Source organism: Drosophila miranda, chromosome XL (genome assembly GCF_003369915.1).
Source record: "Drosophila miranda strain MSH22 chromosome XL, D.miranda_PacBio2.1, whole genome shotgun sequence".
NCBI lineage: Eukaryota > Metazoa > Arthropoda > Insecta > Diptera > Drosophilidae > Drosophila > Drosophila miranda.
The window spans coordinates 20,990,035-21,008,568 of record NC_046673.1 but is presented as its reverse complement, the minus strand read 5'-3'; the positions used below and the strand labels follow the sequence as shown (position 1 = coordinate 21,008,568).

At 43.4% G+C, this 18,534-nt stretch overlaps 1 protein-coding gene across 50 annotated transcripts in view; it reads left to right on the top strand.

Annotated features, from left to right (window-relative positions):
• LOC108163473 (sodium channel protein para) overlaps positions 1–18,534 on the top strand; it is a 72,249-nt gene that overhangs the window by 4,990 nt on the left and 48,725 nt on the right. For 40 of the 50 annotated variants that reach the window (XM_033386514.1, XM_033386517.1, XM_033386515.1 and 37 more), the window contains exons 2-8: positions 1,098–1,900; positions 4,702–4,790; positions 4,866–5,056; positions 8,139–8,171; positions 12,882–13,037; positions 13,245–13,450; positions 18,165–18,293. In XM_033386514.1, coding sequence (XP_033242405.1) covers positions 4,907–5,056; positions 8,139–8,171; positions 12,882–13,037; positions 13,245–13,450; positions 18,165–18,293 — 674 coding nt within the window. In that variant the 5' untranslated portion in view covers positions 1,098–1,900; positions 4,702–4,790; positions 4,866–4,906. The remainder of the gene's footprint in view (positions 1–1,097; positions 1,901–4,701; positions 4,791–4,865; positions 5,057–8,138; positions 8,172–12,881; positions 13,038–13,244; positions 13,451–18,164; positions 18,294–18,534) is intronic. The other 10 variants (XM_017299019.2, XM_033386452.1, XM_017298962.2 and 7 more) reach the window with 4 other exon arrangements.

Below are 18,534 nucleotides of genomic sequence, written 5' to 3'. Positions count from 1 at the left end.
TTGGTGCCAGAGGCGCATATCCCTATAGCCAGTCGGACTGGTGCCAAATGCCCCGATATGGTTGTTGTTGCAGCTAATGGGCGGCCGCCGCTGCAAGGAAACCAGCCGCCATCAACTGGATGACCTAAAAATAGCATAAGTCACAGCACAGGGCAGTGGGGCATGCGGCACATGCGGGGGCACAACAGAAAAGAAATTGTGTTGACAACGAATGGAGCGCGCCGCGAGTGGGTGCATTACAGGAAGGGGTTGGGGTTGGTGTTGGTGTGGATTGGATTGGGATGTTGGGGTGGCTTCGGCCTCGCACCCGAACGAGTGGTCACACTTTAACTCACACACACACACACACACCCACACTTATGCATGCTTCTTTTGCCTCTTTAGGTATTTTGTTCCTTTGCGGCGAATTTAGCGCGTCTTTAGCTCCAATTGAAGTTTGCTCTCTCTCTCTCAGTCCTCTGTGTCCTCTCTGCCTCGCGCTCTCACTCTGGAGCCTTCCGTCAAGAGTTGCATAAAACACAAATAAAAGTGCAGCTCAAGTCACAATTTTGTTGTAGTGGTGAAAGTCACATACATTTTTTTCGAGTGTAAACATTCTGCGTGGCGTGGCGCGGTGCGGCGTCAAGTGCACGCGCACCCCCCGTGGGTGTCGCGGCGACTGAGTGCAATCAAGCAGAATGTTTAATGAGTGCATCGAAAAGCTATTAAGAAATGGCCAGAAAACAGAAAACAATCAAAATGGGCGAATAAATTATTGAACCATTCTGGATGCCGGCTAAAACGGACCAACGTCAATCACTCTCGCACGCACATACCCCGTGTACATAAGCAAGGATATAATCGTTCACCCCCTCCCCTTCCACCCCCCTCGGCACTCAGGCGCGCGTAACTATTTTCGTGCGCGTTAACGTATCGGCCTCTGCGGCTGCTGCTTCCACTGCTTGCCTCCTCCCGGCCAAGCAGTGGGTTCGCGGCTCGTGGCTGGCATTCGCGTTCGTGTTCGTGTTCCTGTTCCTCGTGCTCGTTCGTGCCTCGCCCCTGTGCCACTTGCAGGCTGTGCCTCGCTGGCTCACTCTCTCGCTCCATCTCTCCCGCAGGCGACGCTGGCGAAATTGAAACAATAAAATAGAAACAGCAAGAGAAACAACATAATAATAATAGCAATAGTTTGATAATAGGCGAACATGCAATTACATATATTAAAGTCATAGCAATAATCCAAGCAAACACAAGCGGAAAACAAACAGAAAACAGAAAACAGCCACGCAAAAGCAAACCAATAACAATAATATTTAATGCATAATAATAGTAATATTTGATAATATTAATACTAATAATAGTCAGGCCGTAACAGCTCTCTGGGAACAAAGTGCAGCGTTCGAAGTAATCGCCGTCGTCTTGGCTGTTGTTAAGCCACCACTCCAGCATCCTCCCGCTTAAAAACAAAAACCAAAAACAAAAACAAAACAAAGCCCAAGGAACTCAAAAACCAAAAACAAAAATAACACCAAGTAATACTTATAAAAAACAAAAAATTCATCTTCTACTTGTTCTTCTGCTTCAACTTTCTTCGTCTTCGTCTCCGTTATAAATATATATATACATATATCATATACATACATATATATCCGTGTGTGTGTGTGTGCGTCGCGTGTGTACTGGTGCATGTGAATGTGTGAGCTACAACAATCACTAAAACAACAACAACAACAATAGTTAACAACAACAGCAGCGGAAACTACAACTACAACTAAAACTACAACAGCAGCAAGCAAAATAGCAGCCAAAGCACCAGAAACAGCAACAGCAACAACAACTACCACAATTGCAACAACAACAATAAGCAGAGCATCAACGAAAGCAAGCAGTCAAGCGCAACATCGATTGACATCGATTAACGGTAAGTTACAGCCATGTATGTATGTACATCCAGCTATGCCACTCGCTCTCCTCTCGTCCTCTCTGCTTTTGATTGATCTTCCATGCATACTGCTTGCCCACCTACCAATGCTTTTACAACTGTGAGTCCCTTTTATACTGCTTCAAATAAGGGTAAATGTCTTTCACCTTAATCGAAAATCCCGTATCCCCTAGCTACTGCTTCGATCTTCCCGTTTACCCCTTTCAAATGTGTTTCTCCTTCGTTAATGCTTGGACTGTACCGTTTACACTGCTCCACCATTCAGAGCTCTTGTTCTACTGCTTTCCGCTCTAAATTTGTGTGAAAAAATAAAAAATACTCTTATTGGCTCATGATGAAGCACGATAAGTTTTCCACGATAAGCCAAAAATCAACTTTTACTCTGGTTTAACGATCTAATGATCTGCTCTTATTACCTGTATTACCACATTTCTGAAAAGCTAAAACTGTTTTAAAATTAAATTTAAATTCAGCCAACCGCTTCGATCTTCCCGTTAACACTGCTTTGTTCGAACCGTTTACCTTTTTCAAATGGCTTTTTCCATACTTTTCACTGCTTGAATCGTTGCACTTGCACTGCATAACATTTGCTTCATGCTGTCGATTTCTGTGAAAAGCATTGGTAGATGGCATAAATCTGATGTTGCACGATTGGTGGATGTTTCCACCATAGGAAACCAAAAACTAATTAAACAAAGCAAGCTCTGACATTCAATTGGGTATTTTTCATTGCGGAAATTGGCTATACATGCTCTCGTCGATAGGAAACGAATTTTAAAGCTGCAGTATAAAAGCAAAGATTTGTTTGGAGATTCGCATCCCATCGCATGACATGCCAATTGCAATTCCAACTAAAGTACAAATAGTAGAAATAATCCACTCCACAAAATTTCGACTTTAAATGCAGCATCGTATATTAAACCCATGTATTTCGTCTCTGCGAGTCTTTCTTTCTCTCGCTTCTCCAACAACACAAACGATTTTAGCTCTATTTTTAGCAGGGCTTAAACTCAGCCTTCAATCAGCGCGGCACAACTTTCAGAAGGCATCAGTTTTAAACTCTATATAGTTTCCCATATATGTACATATGCAGCAAATTGATGAACTTGGCTCGATTATGTCATGCTCTCTTGTCGCTTGCTGGAAATCCCAGTCAGAGCTGAAGCTCATCAATGGGTCTCCATCGCCATCCCCATACCCATACCCAATCACATACCCATTCCAATCCACACCACCAACATTCAACCTCCTCATTCTCATCCTCATCCTCCATCCTTCATCCTCTTGCCTTGCCTCATTCAGTGCCTTGCCCCTGCTGCTCGTGTTGGGCTGCAACCTTTTGCTGGCTTTTGGAGGGCAAACTTTTGCCTCTTGGCAGAACGAGAGTGAGAAATACGCAGAAACGAAATTCCTCAACGGCAGCAGCAGGCAGCAAGCACCAGAGCTGGCTGCTTCGTTAAGAGAAGAGGAAACCCAAAAATATATTGTATTAGTCCAAACAGCCAAAACAGCCAAACAGCCAAAGAGAGACCCCGTATGTCTGAGAAGCTAACCGCCATGCGCACCATTGCGAAGAGAGCCCAAAGCACTGGCTTTGCCCGATGCCTGTTCCCCTGCTGCCTGCTGCCTGCTGCCTCCTGCCTGCTCTTTTGGCCATGTAAAATTCATTGACTAACAACATGCCAAACTTCGTTCAGTTTTGTTGTTCGCCTCTTTGGCCCAAAGAAAACCGAAATTGGTCAACAATTAGCTGGCAGCTCGAAGACTCTGAAGGAGGAATCGAATCTTACCCTATCGATATTTACGGCCCCTACCGATTTTCGATATTCATTTCGTTATGCGGCTCCTTGTGTGGGTGCCTTTCATGCACACACACATACATATGGACGACTTCCTTTCCATTCCATTCATTTGCATATTGACACAAATTCGGTCGCTTTTGTCGCATTTCGCAATTCGCGTTTGGAATTCTCGACAGCCCCAGCCCCAGCCCCCAGCCCCCCGTCAACCCCGCCTCTGACGGCGAACGAGCTGCATGAGTCATGGGACGGCCGTGCCAAAAATAATTTCGCGATTGTCAGAATTAATTAGAAATTTTGCGGATTCCATGAATGAAATAAGCATGTGCCTGCTCTGAATGTGTGCGTGTCCATCTATGCTATGCTTCTATGTATGCGGCAGCATGGCAGCATGGCAGAACGGCAGCACGGCGAATTATCGAACTGACCTACTTTTATGCTCGATACACACTCGTACATACACATGCCCAAAAAAAAACATACACACACACACACACCACACATACAAATGGGTCAAAGAGTGCTTTGACCTTAGCGGAGGCTGCTTATATAAGCGTCCACTATCGACAGGACAGGACAGGACGTGACGGTGCAGGAGGCCCATTATGGGGCCCGGCCCTGTCAAGAGCATATTTTATTCGTATCCATTTTGGATCGAGGCGACGCGCAGTGGTGTGTGTGTGTGTGTGTTTGCCTCTTTTATTGATTGTTTTCTGCATTTGTCGTTTGATTGCATTTCATTAAATGCGAATGGCTAATGCGTCTGCGGTAATCCAATTAGTCAGCTGTTGGTGTTTCCATTTCCATTTTAGTTTCAGTTTTAGCGCAGTTTTGGCCACGGGATCAATGCTCTGCCCCTGCACAAGCCGCACAATCTGTTGGCCAACACCCCCACTCCTGCACTCCTGCACTCCTGCACTCCCCCAACCATTTTTAAGGCCAATCTAATCGACAAACTTTTGAAATCTGATTTACTTGCAGCATCGTGCTAAGCGGCGGGCGCTAATCGAACATGGCGCCTCGGATATAGTTGTAGCTTTAATGTAGCAGGCGACATCCATGTGCCTCATGTAAGTATCTAAAATCGGAGCCATTAATCACTACAAATACTCGTGCTAATGACCGACATCGATTTATGTTTACAGGCCTTGGAAATCTAAGGCTCTCATCGTTGGCCGCATAGACAATGACAGAAGATTCCGACTCGATATCTGAGGAAGAACGCAGTTTGTTCCGTCCCTTTACCCGCGAATCATTGGTGCAAATCGAACAACGCATTGCCGCTGAACATGAAAAGCAGAAGGAGCTGGAAAGAAAGAGAGCCGAGGGAGAGGTGGTAATTATTTCTAGCTGAATGTCGTGTACACTTCGTACTTGTGCTCTACTTGTACTTGATTTTGCGTGCTGCCTACTCTGTACTCTATCTTTATCCGTATATATCTTCCATATATATTTATATATATATATTGTGTATCTCTATATATCTCTCTCTACGTCTAAGTGAATTGAATTGAATTCCAATTGAAAACTGCCTAGCGATCGGTGCTGATGTCGCTGCTCGCAGCCCGATAATCGATCGGTCGGGAGCCAACACCCGGTCATCGATAATCGAGCGACGATCAACGTTCCCGATCAACGCTAATGTGCGCTTTTGTTCGTGCTTCAACTTAAACCTGATCGTCTATTATACGTACATACATTATATACTCCATATATACTCGAATATCTACCCGAAATACTATGCCATTCCACCATATACTGCCACCAACTGCCAAGATACTCATGCAACCCACACACAGATCAGATAAATTCAGATCAGAGCCCCCCACCACTAAGTATTTTTCCAAGCGTGTACGTGTCTCAGTACTCGTATATCCAATGTCTCTATGTGTAACCGTATATGTATCCATGTATCCATGTATCCGTGTTCCCTATAAATCGAACGTCCCAGCTGTTGTGCCATGTATACGTATACCCCAAAGAAATCGGAATAACCGAACATCCTGCAACCATCCATCGCACCATCGTACATCATAATTCAGTGTCATATACCCGTACCCGTACCCTTACCCTTACCCTTACCCGTACTCATATTTGTGCTTGTCGTCCCATCAATGCCTCGAACATCAAACATCAACCCGCTCAACATGCCAAGCCCATCCACAACTCTTCTGTCTTCTTGTCTGACCGCCCCACACAATGTCCCTCCACCAGAAGGACCCTCTCAACCCCCAACTGTAATCTGTACCATTTCTGCCATCATTTCACAGTAAAAAAGAAAAAAAAAACCACAAAAATTAAATCAAAAATTCCTCGTAAACGTTTTGATCGTAGTGAAACCATAAGCCCACAAACTTTCGTTGTGTTTTGGTCTTTCTTTTGGCTTCTCTTTTCGGTTAATAACAAAATTCCAAAGAAAACTATAAAATGAAAAACTCCAAAATGAAAAACCATTTAGTTATGTGATTTCCCTTATGTGTTGTTTTGTATCTTTGTATCTTTGTATTCTGCATAGTCCCCAGAACTGCCATAAAACCCACCCCCACCCACGAATCCCCCAAAAATCTAATTTTCGTATATTTATCGCAAAACTATCGAAACTGTACAATTTCTCTCCTGCCATAATCGTTGTATGTTTGTTTGTTTGTTTGTTCGTTTGTTTGTTGTTTGTTTCCAAATTTAAGAGTAAACTGTGTGTATTCTGTAACCTATTGGCTTCGTAATGTGTTCTAATGTGTACCGTAATCGATTATCCATGAATTCTATTCTCCTATTATTGCGTTACATTTTATTTCATTTACAACAGCGATATTTACAGCAACTAAGGCAAAAACTTACCATTATCATTATTGGTCGAAGGCTAAAAACGTTTTCAGTTCCATTAATTGTTTTCGATTCGATTTGGTTTCGATTTGATTTGATTTGACAAGCAACAGCCATGTCCTGCCCCCAAGCCCATGCCCATGCCCACACCCACACCCACACCCATGTCCATGTCCATGTCCGCCACATCCATGGGCTCCATGGCTTGCACCCAGCAATCGCCACGTGTTCTCCTGTAAATACCTTTCAATTTGGAAAAATCTCGTATGTGAATATCAAAAATATCAGCCGATAAACAAGCTCAAGCCATCTAAATCTGTACATTGCTATTCATTAGAATCAAAATCAGACTCAGACTCAGAACATTCGAATCGCTTAGCTGTGTGTATATTGTACTCCATCTTCGTCCACTGAATCTGCGCTGAAAGGAAACGGAAGTAAAGGATACTACGATTATGGCAGAGTAGAACAGATCAGCATGGAGTCACACTGGAGATCACTGGAGTGAAAGCTCTGAATGGAAATACACATACAGTGATAAAGTGGGACATGATATAGGATGCCAAGGAACACAATTCAAGAAGAAGCAGGGCGGATTTTTATGCCAAAGGCCACGAAAAACCCTACGAAATGGAATGATGATGGTGGAAAGGAAACACCCAAAACAATCAATAGATGGAATGGAAAGATGTGGAATTCCTTGGAATGATCTCGATATAACCGTACTTTCCAATCGCGCTCACACACACGCACACACACACACCAATAAACAGAAGTGTGAATTAACCTCATGCGCACCCAAAATCCAAAGAAATTCAACAAAAAACACAGCCTACAAGTTTTCCCCTGTCTCTGTGTCTATCTCCATCTTCGTCCCAGTCTCCTGTCTCCCAGTCTCACTTCTTCGCTGTCGCCGTCTCTGTCTTCGTCCCCGTCTCACTCCTCCCCCCCTCCCCCATTCGCACTCTCTGTTGCGCCTACATAGACACACACACACACACACACACTCGCAGAGACACACAGAAACAAACACACACAGACAAAGAGAATGTCGACTGTCGAAACTGCAGAGCATTACTCGCAGCAGAGTATCCACACATATATCCATACATAATTCATGATGTATTGTATGCATAGAGAAAACGAACACATGGAGAAAGAAGCAATTAGGGATAGACCAGACCCATTTAATATGTATAATCCCCTCTGACAAAATGCCGAACTTCTCACATACATAACCACTTTCTACCATTTGTTTTTCTTTCGTGTACTCTTTTCCGTTTCATTTACAACTTTTTCTCTACTTTTTGAACGCGCTGCTGTCTGGACGAAAAACCAAAAACCAAAAACAAAAAACCAAAAACAAAAAACCTAAAAACCAATCACAATCGAATGAATATAAATGAATAAATCAATCAATAATCAATGGCAAATGCAAATTCGGCGCTTGCATAATGCAAATGTGAACAAAAAACGAACAAAAATGATTATCAATATGAATATGAAATGCATTTTCCTCAACACTTTTTACTCGAACTTTAAATGCTCGTATCGAATGACCCGTAACCAAATACCAATTCCAAATCTTCTTTCAGCCGCAATATGGTCGCAAGAAAAAACAAAAAGAAGTAAGATTTCTCTCAGAAAACAATATCCAAAATATAACCAAAATGAAAACCCCCAAAAAAACAACCCCCAAGCCCCCCAAGACCTACAAAAACACCAACACACACACACACAAATCCCAGAGAATCTCAAACTCAATCTCAACTGAAGGAGATTCTTGTTCTCTCATTTCTCTAAAGTATTTTGTGCCTTTGATTTGAGTTGAGACTTTATTGCCAAACGTTTTCCTTTAGCCGAACACTTTTCGTTGCTCAATTTGATATTGATATTTTGTATTGGTTCCACCCGCCACTATCCACTGTCCACTATCCACCTTCCTTGTTTTCCTTTTGAGTACTACTCGTAACTAGTAACTACTTGCAACTATGCCACCTACTGTACCTGTAATTGTATTCGATCCAGCCTCGATCCACACTCGACCTCGCGCCACAGGATACACATGCTCGTACATGCTCGTACCATCCGCCGATGTGTACTCGAGTGTCCTTTGATCTCCTTTTGATACCCCGTATCGTAGCTTAAGTTTACTTTATTACATGCCAAACCCCAATCTCCTTTCTGCCCAAGGACGCTTGTTGCTAAGAAAAATACCAATCCCACCCACCTGTAAATAGCTAAATGATAACCAAACGTAGCTGAAAATGTGCTTCCTTTTCTTACGCTTTTCCTAAGTCTTGGCCCATGCTTAAAGCTCTTGCAGAGGTTTTCCATATAGAGTATGTACTGCGTGCCAGCTGAACATCATTTCGATTGGTCCTTCAAGGCATTCGACATAGAGTACCGATAAAGAAATCTCTCATTAAAGAACTATTCGTTTCTATTAGTTTTTCCAATCGAAGTTCCGTGTACTTCAGAATTATTGAACCTTAAATGGACCTCTGCAAAAGCTTCGACAAAAGCGACTTCGGCTGTCCGAAGAGAAGATCTTTGCAAATAATATTACCCTTATATTCCTTCTTTTATTCTAATATTTGCTATCAATTTAAAGCCAAAGCTTTTGGGGCACAAAGAGCCTTTGTCCTCTGTCCTTTGTTATTTGGAATTTGTCATTGCCATAGTTATTGGCATTGCCTGCGGGCTTTAATTACTTATCAAGGTGGCTCCCAGCTGGGAGTACACTCAATATGACTGAGTGCCCTGGCTAAGGCGCTTACCGGGCCAGAACCCCAGACCCAAGCCCAGAGCCCAGAACCAGAATGCGGCAGTGGCCAAAGGCTGTGAAATCGATGCCAGGCGGCCCACTAAATGTGCATAACACATGTATTAATAGCCAATCAAGGTTCCCCACCAAGATACTCCCAACCACCACCCACAGCTACCAGCAGCATCCCGCCCCCCTTCCTCCACCGAATTACAACTACAACTACAACTACAATACTCGTATCTGTATCTGTATCTGTATCAGTGTTCTGTATTCCGTATCAGTATCTAAGTATACACCTACATACATTTGTAAATGTGTTTTGCCAGCTAATATTCGAGTAATTTGTGTGCGTATATGTGTAATCGATGTTGTTCCTTACATACATAAGAAGTATATACATATCTACTCGTACTCGTAGAGCTACCATATATGCTTCCACCCGAACCCGAACCAGATCCAGTACCACCACCAGTATCCAGTATCCAGTATCCAGTATATAGGCTACAGTTTATGATTTATACCAGCCAGGGTTTAGGGCGAATAGAGAGTCGAAGTCTCGAGAGTTCGAGTCTTAGGGTTCGGTGAGGTGCTTGTTTCTTTTGACCATACTATGCAGATGTCTGATGATTTACACCACGGAAAGAAAGCAATCCGCAAAGATTTCGCCACGCAAATGTTTGCATTGCTCCCAACCTTCCACATAAAATACCCAATAAACAAGAACCTACGAGTATAAAGAACCAAAGAATGTGATTTTGAATCAGGCAAATGAGTCATCTCATCAAGCAGAGTTACCAGAGTGGCCAGGGTTGCCAGCGACTTGTAAGTTGTGAGAATAAAAGCAAGCCAATCAAAGAGAGTAAGTGCCAGCTAAAGTTTAATGGAAATTCCTCAAGTAAACAAACGCCTCTTCGGTTCCATATCGAAGCTAATGCCAAACTTTCAGGGGTATACTACCCGTAGAGCGCCTAGCGTGCACGTGCCCGTGCCCGTGCACGTGTACCCAGGAGAGTGCGGCAGTGGTACAGCATGCGGAGCAGCTTCGCTCTCTCTTGGGGTCCGCAGGCAGGCAGACAGCCTTCGAATACGGCTGCTGGCAAAGTTTGGCATTATCCGTTAGTTCTCTCTTAGCATTAGATGAACATACACTCGTATACCGTACTTTTTAAGAGGTTTATCAGTTTCGGTTTAAGTTATGATTTGTAGTTGGCTTCAGACAAACGGTAGTACTTCCCCCGTGACCCATGAACCCCAATAATCTCTCCTCCTGCCTTGCCCAGCCTTGCCCAGCCTTGCCCTGCCCTGCCCTGACCTGCCCTGCCCTGCTCTTCCCGCCGCGTGAGTGGGTGAATGCCTGTACATATGCGTATGTATGTGTGTACGAGTGTGCGTGCGCATGTTCATTGTTGCATTTCGCATGCGAAGCTCTTGAAATACTTTCTTTTTGTATTGTAGCACTTTTTCAACTATTACGCAGCAAATCCATCCATCCGTCCCCGTGCCAGCTCCCGAACCGATCCGATCCCCCACACGCTCCTCCAATCGCACCCAACCACACTGCCAGGACTCCCTGGTCCGCGGTATGCGTCATAAATTTGTAATCAGAGCGAAGGCTACGGCTTCAGAGCCAGGACAGAGCCAGGCGACTTATGTCCGGTCGGAACCGGCTGCTATACCAACTATCTCCCCCTCAATAGCCCACCAGCCCACCAGCTCAGTGCTTGAGTGTGCGGTGCGGTTTTCCTTTTATTAGTTTAAATATAGACTTGAGTTGGATGTTTAGAAAGCGTGGCACAGCCAAGAGAACACCCAGCCACCCAGCAACCCACAGCGAACCACGAGCAACGAGTTGGGGCAACTTCAGTGCCTGGTTCGGGCGTTGGGGTATACATATACATATACATATATATATATATATTGGTCTGGGTGTCCGGGTGGGTTCCTCCGCAATTGCGTCAATGCTTTTTCTCCACCAAATACACACACACAGGGATACTGACACACACATACAGACACAATCTAATTGTCACGCCAAGCCAACTATTATGGAATTTTTTCCTTTAGTTTTCCTTTTGTGGCCTGTCCCACGCCATATATACGCTCTCACTCTCACTCTCTGTAGTATATACTCTGTATACTGTTATATAGAGGGGGAAAAAATAACCAAGGGGTGTGAGAACGGGAGAGAGGGAGAGCCAAACATTTCATAAAGTGACGTTAGAGTTTTTGTGCCTTGTGCTTTTGGCTTTACTTTTGCTTTTGGCATTGCATGTCCGTGTCCATGGAAAGTAAAAACTAAACTACATTCTGAGCCAGCTCCTCCTTCTCGCGACTCCCCCAGAAATCGATAGGGACAGGAAAAGGGACAGGAATGGGTGGGCATACTTGTATACTCGTATTAAAACTAGATGGAAGAACCAACAAAACAAACGAACCACCGAACGAAGGAACGGCCGAACGAACGAATGAACGGACAAGGCAGTCGTCAGTGGGCCGGAATAAATGTCATACAATCGGCATGACAGTGTAATTAAACTGTGTCCAAACATGCTAAAATACTCGCAATAATTGTCCGGGGCTGTGTGATTGCACATTACATATCCCAAAGATAACCGACATTCGAATTCAGTACCGTACCCGTTCCATAAATGCACCAAAAGTCCTACAAGAGCCCTATTTCCTCTGCTCCCTCTCTGCTTTCCATAGTTTGCTTTCAGCGTAGTTATGTATTTGTTGGTCAACACTGGATTGTAGCACACTGTAGCCAAACGTTTACCTACATTGCACACGCACTGAACGTTTTCCAACACTGGTTAACTTAGTTTTCATTCGAATTGCGTTACAAATTCCGTTTCCGTTTCGTTTCCCCCCGCACCAAACCCTGTAATACTCTGTAATACTCTGTTTTCATTTCCGTTTTTCCGTTTCCTGTTCCGTTTTTCGAAACTAACCGAAAGGCTGACATGAAATAATGAATCAAAAGAAACCCCCATTGAAATGATGATAATGCGCCCCAAAAAAGAATACATATAAACATATATTCCAGATATGGCCGATTGATGTACCTTGGTTTTACTTTTGCATACCGAAAAGTGAAAAGAAAATAATCGATCCCCACCCCGATCCCTTAGCCCCCCGATCCCTAGCCCTGATCAAACCCGAAACCCAAAGCTATAGCTGTCTTTATCTGTCTATCACTCCCTCTGTCTCTATCCCCCGTGTATATATACTCGATACAATACACCCGATACATATATACATATGTACATATATATATAAATGAATCCCTGATATGCAAAACTGTAAACCATATCGAAATTCGTATCCGAATCGAAAGCGCTTGAAATTGATGTAGATTTGTGTGTCTCTCTCTCATTTTCCGATACCTGATACCTGATTTCTGATTTAACTCTTTCGATTCCGTTTTGAGTTGGACTCTTTGCTGTGGATTCAGCAAGTGCCGCACCAGCCCCAGATAACAGACCGTGCTAATCTATTTCTGTCCAATCTTCTGTTTTATCCAACAAAACAAACTAAAACCAAACGAATCGCCTGACCACGCTCGCAGATCCGATATGATGACGAGGACGAGGATGAAGGTCCACAACCGGATCCTACACTTGAACAGGGTGTGCCAATACCTGTTCGACTGCAGGGCAGCTTCCCTCCGGAATTGGCCTCCACTCCTCTCGAGGATATCGATCCCTTCTACAGCAATATACTGGTAAGTAAGTGGCCAACAGGCAGGCAAACAGGCGGGCAGGCAAACAGCCAATAGCCGAAAGCCAATAGCCAATAGCCAACAGCCAGGCGATTTTGGCGAACCCCGATTCAATCAGGGAAACCCGTACTGAAGCGGAAACTGAATTTCCTTCCATCTGCGAGTATATATGACTCTGACCCCTGCATATATCTGACCCCTCTCTTGCAGACATTCGTAGTTGTAAGCAAAGGAAAAGATATTTTTCGCTTTTCTGCATCAAAAGCAATGTGGCTGCTCGATCCATTCAATCCGATACGTCGTGTGGCCATTTACATTTTAGTGCATCCATTATTTTCGTTATTCATCATAACCACAATTCTCGTCAACTGCATCCTGATGATAATGCCGACAACGCCCACGGTTGAGTCCACTGAGTAAGTACACCGCCTTCTCCTTGTCCAAGCTCACATAGATATCGTATATCGTACCGTATATCCCGTACGAGTATCCAGTATCTATCCGCATACTTACTCTCGTATAATCTAACCGAAAACACACTTGATTTGGTTGATTTTCGTTTGACCCTTAGATCAATTTTTTTCTTTGTTTCTTTCGTATTACTCTTTCCTTTCCTTTTCGGTTTGTGGTTTTGATTTACTTTGACTAAACATTACCTACATTTATACAATATATATATATATATTTATATTTAAATATATTCTCTGTACTAGACATATAAGTATATAAACATCTATATACATATATGCTATATAATCGACATAACTATATAAAACTTATACTTAAACGATATTATGCCATATATTATATATTATATGTAACTTTTTCGATATTTATGCAGATGTGTACGAGTATTTAGGTCAAACTTGAATTTCTTTCCTCTATATGATTTCAATAAGAGCAATAAAAGCGAAAAGCGAAAGCCAAAAACGAACTGAGAACGGCAACAAACCAAAGTGCAATCGATATGTACACACATCTACTACTCGTACTCGTACATACTCGTATATAAACCCACTAAAACTCAAACTAAAACCCACTTAACAATCTTGCTAAACCCCAACCCGAAACCGTTTAGCCCAGAATGTTGCAGGCAAAGGTAACACCAACATAAATTCAAGTCGAGTCGAATCGAGTAGCTAACAGAACTCCAATATCATGATGCATTCATCTACGTATATCTCTGTACAATATTACAATATTCGTAGTTCGAGGGCTCATTGCAGGCAGCACCTGTTGAGTGGCCCTTCCCTTCTCTTCTCTTGTATTATATACACACACCGCTCAAACCGAATCAAACTGCATACTGCATCTTCCATATACAAATACTATATATACTACATATATATATATATCTACTCTCGATGCAATAATACTCGATTGTTAACTCGATTATTGGATTATAGTGCGTCAGTTCCAAACCATTCAGAGCTCATTCCAACTGTAAATTTGCCTCGCTCACAGCGCATTCGTTTTTAGACCATCTATGGTGGACTTACCCCATGCCATGCCCCATGCCCCATGACCCATGACCCATGCCCCTGCGGATTGGATACGAGTCCAATCCCGGGATTGTTGTAGCTATGTATAGTCCAGCTGTGACTGAGAACCAGTTGAACTGGTTGGTTTTGGTTTGTTCACGTTTCGAATTCAATTCAATCAATATATCATTTGTAAAAATCAACGTAAATCAGCGTAAATCTTTGCTCAATATAGACTCTGACTCTGTAGTGCTCTAGATACATACATATACATAGTGTACTTATATACTTATACCTCATATCCATAGATAGTTTATGTAAATTGTTTAAGTAATTTCTAAGTATACAGCTGTTACGTATCGCAGTTTCCAAAATGTAATCCTAATCCCCAATCCACCCTAGACTAGACCCATTTTATAGAGACATTTTTATACCTTTGAACATCTGAATAATAATTAGTGTAATCCATACAAACTCGTATGTAAATCCCACCACCTCTAGATACTTAAGATCCTTTATAATCGAAATTAGATATAGTTTATATATACATCATACTATATACATACTTATAAACAATTTGTAATTTTGTAAATGGTAGTGCCGGGGATAGAGATGGCTAGAGATGGGTAGAGATGGGATGGGGATGCTCTCTGGCACGACCTAGCAGAGCTATCGAAAGATTAGATAGTAGACTTTCGTGTATTTAGAACATCCTTAGTCCTCGTATCCTTAGTACAGTTTACGCAACACACACATTGAATATCTGTCTCTCTCGCTTTCGCCTCCCCTCCCCTCCCCACCCCTTCATACTGCATATTATGTATGAAGAGGACATTCCCAATTGAGTATCGCCGTTGAAAGTATTCATAGATAGACTCGATTCGATTAGTGCTCATACAATGGTACTCGTATCTAGTACTTGTACTTATCGCTCTCTCTTAGACCCTAGCATCAGCAGTCCAGTCTATGGGGCTGTGTCTCTCATTAACTCGTAAATATATAATCTCACATGTAAACTCGTATTCGTATTCGTATTCGTATTCGTAGCGGTATTTTGTACAAACTCTATATGACAACAAAAATATTAAATGCGAGCAAAAGTGCTTCAAAAGCGATGAACAAAGCGAAAAGAAGCGAACTGTAAAGTGAAAAGAGTTACGTCATTTTTCTAGCTGATATCAAAGTTATTGTCGCAGATTTGGTATCAGAATTGAGCACCCTATGTCCAAAACGGAGCGAGACAGAGACAAAGAGAGAGAGAGAGAGAGAGAGAGAGCGAAATTGAGAGAGAAAGAGAACAATAGAAGTGCAGCAGTTGCGGAAATGCCACTTGAACTTGGCTAAGGGCAGGACGCGGTCGTCGGAGAATAGGACTGGGATGGTACGAATAGGGTGAAACGCACACAGAGAGAGAGAGGCGGCAGCTCCAAAATGAAACAGCAGGTGGCGCATAACTTGAGACACGCACACCCACACCCACACCCACACCCTCAAACATACATACATAACCACAGCGAGAGAAAGTGAATGGCGAAAGTGAGAGGCGAAAGGGAAGCTGCTCCTTCAATGTGGGTCGCCGTCGCCCGCTGTGACAGGAGCGAGCACTAGCGTGGGCGGACGGGGGTCACACTTGTGCGGGCCCCTGAGAAAGACATAATACCTGCAATTAAAACACAACTCAAGAGTCCTTCACAGGCATTGGGGCCTAGGTCAAACGCATTCTCAACCCATAATCCCTCCCAGCATCCCAGCAACCCAGCATCGCTGCGACTTTGAACTAGTTGAACAAGAACAACCGCAACAAAAAAATGCAAAGAAAACCAAACTAAACCGAAAGGAAATTCTAGTTTCGGGCTCGAAGATTTTGATACCCATACATATCGATTGTGCCAATATACGAGTACCAATGATATAGTAAGCTCAAAGGCCTGTTTGAGATATGAGATTCACTTGTTACATATATGTAGATGTATCATGGTTATACATCAGGTAAAAATCATGATACCCTACTATCTGCTGGAGTATGCAAAAAACGTATACTGGACGTACTGTCTGTCTCGCTGCCTCAGTCATGCTTAAATCTGTCAAATGGCTAACCAAGTCAGGCCATAGCCAACAAGATGCGGGCCAGAGCAGAGCCCCAAGCAGCTGAAGGTCGGGCTATTGATCTGACACCCACACAGCACATCCGAGCAGCATCCAGCATCCAACCACGGGCGGCATTCGAGCAGCATCAGCGACATCATCCCACTCAGTCAGTCCCAGTGCCCAGTGAAAGCAGTTGGGCGTTAAGTATTAACCATTATTGACATTGACAATTGTCTTGGGCCCCCGTGCCACTCATTGACTGACTGCCGCTTGACTGTCTGTCTATCTTCATCTGAATCTGTTGTACTCGTAATTAGGGCTATTCTTTCTCTTTGTCCAACCACAAGCACCAAGCACTTGCTTGCCGAGTGGCCTTTTGATGTGTTCCTTTCCATTCCATTCCATTCTACTGGGTCCATTTAATTCCGTTCCATTCTGATCCGATCCGATCCGTTCCGTCCCGTTCAATTATGTTCCTGGGAATTGTGTGTCTGTGATTAAGCAGCTCTTTCGATCCGTTTGTGAACGATTTCATTCTTATGCAATGCCTCATCTCTATCTGTGTGCAAGTGTAGGTGTGTTTCCATGTGGGGGGGGGGCCTACCTCTGTGTGGGTGACCTGACCCCTTTTTGGGCCAATCTAGAGCAAGAGCAAGCACCACAACACAAGCACAAGCACATGCCCAGCCACAGACACAAGACCAAGCGATTTGACCAGATACTATCTACACATGTGCCCTCCGAAACCGTGTCCGTGTGACACCATTCACCGTTCGAGAGACAGACGCAGGACACAGGGCCAAGCTCAGAGCCGGGGGATGGATGGCTTCATAATTGAATTGCAAATTGTTAGGATAATCATTTAAGTTAGTTTTAAACAAATATGTAAGATTTCCTGCGCCACCACACAGACACGCGCGCACTTGTGTGCCCTGCGGCCCGCTTCCGGCCCCTCTTCATCGATTTACACCTTCCGGCCGTTACTAATTATGAACTCTGGCCGTCCACCACGAAGCACCACGAATGAGTTCGGGGAAATGGCGGGGCGGGGCACGGGCCGGGACAGGGGCACACAAGGCCCCCGCAAATAGAGCTAATGCAATAAAGTTGCACGTATGCGATTATTCAGCGAGATGAAGCCAACATGCGTCCAGCGGGCGCACCAGTGTTCCACTCCAGCGCAATGAGGCAATGAGGCGGTGGCTGCGGTGTGGCAGGGCTGCCACGTTACGGGAGCAAGAAGCCAGTAGCATACTTTTAAGCGCGGCTCTTCAACTACTTCCACTACGTAACCACTCTAACTAACTTATTTTCATGGCATTTATTCAATATTTGATTTACATACTCATCTATTTTTGTGGACAGTTTTGAAATTCTGGTTTTTCTTTGTGTGTATTTTTGTTGAAGACCCATCAGGCAGCTAACCCAAAACCTAACTAAATAAATACCATTTGAAGTGCATTTATAAAAAAAAAAAAAATCAAGAGGAAGAAGAAGAAGCAAACAACAAATAAGAAAAATCCAACAACAAATTGCATTTCGAAATTCAATTCGTTTTTAGGGTGATATTCACCGGAATCTACACATTTGAATCAGCTGTTAAAGTGATGGCACGAGGTTTCATTTTATGCCCGTTTACGTATCTTAGAGATGCATGGAATTGGCTGGACTTCGTAGTAATAGCTTTAGCGTGAGTTATATATACCTTATATACATACATACTATATATCTTAATTACTTATTACAATTGACTTATAACCCACTCCACTCCACTCCACCTATCCATCAGACACATACTTGAAGCACACGTCTCTGTATCATTCCAGCCCCAAACACAGACAGACGCTCACTTTCCCCAGGGATCATCTGTCGTTTTTTGTTTGTTTTGAGTTGCCTTTAACTTGGGCATTGCTTCTGTGTCCATCCCATCC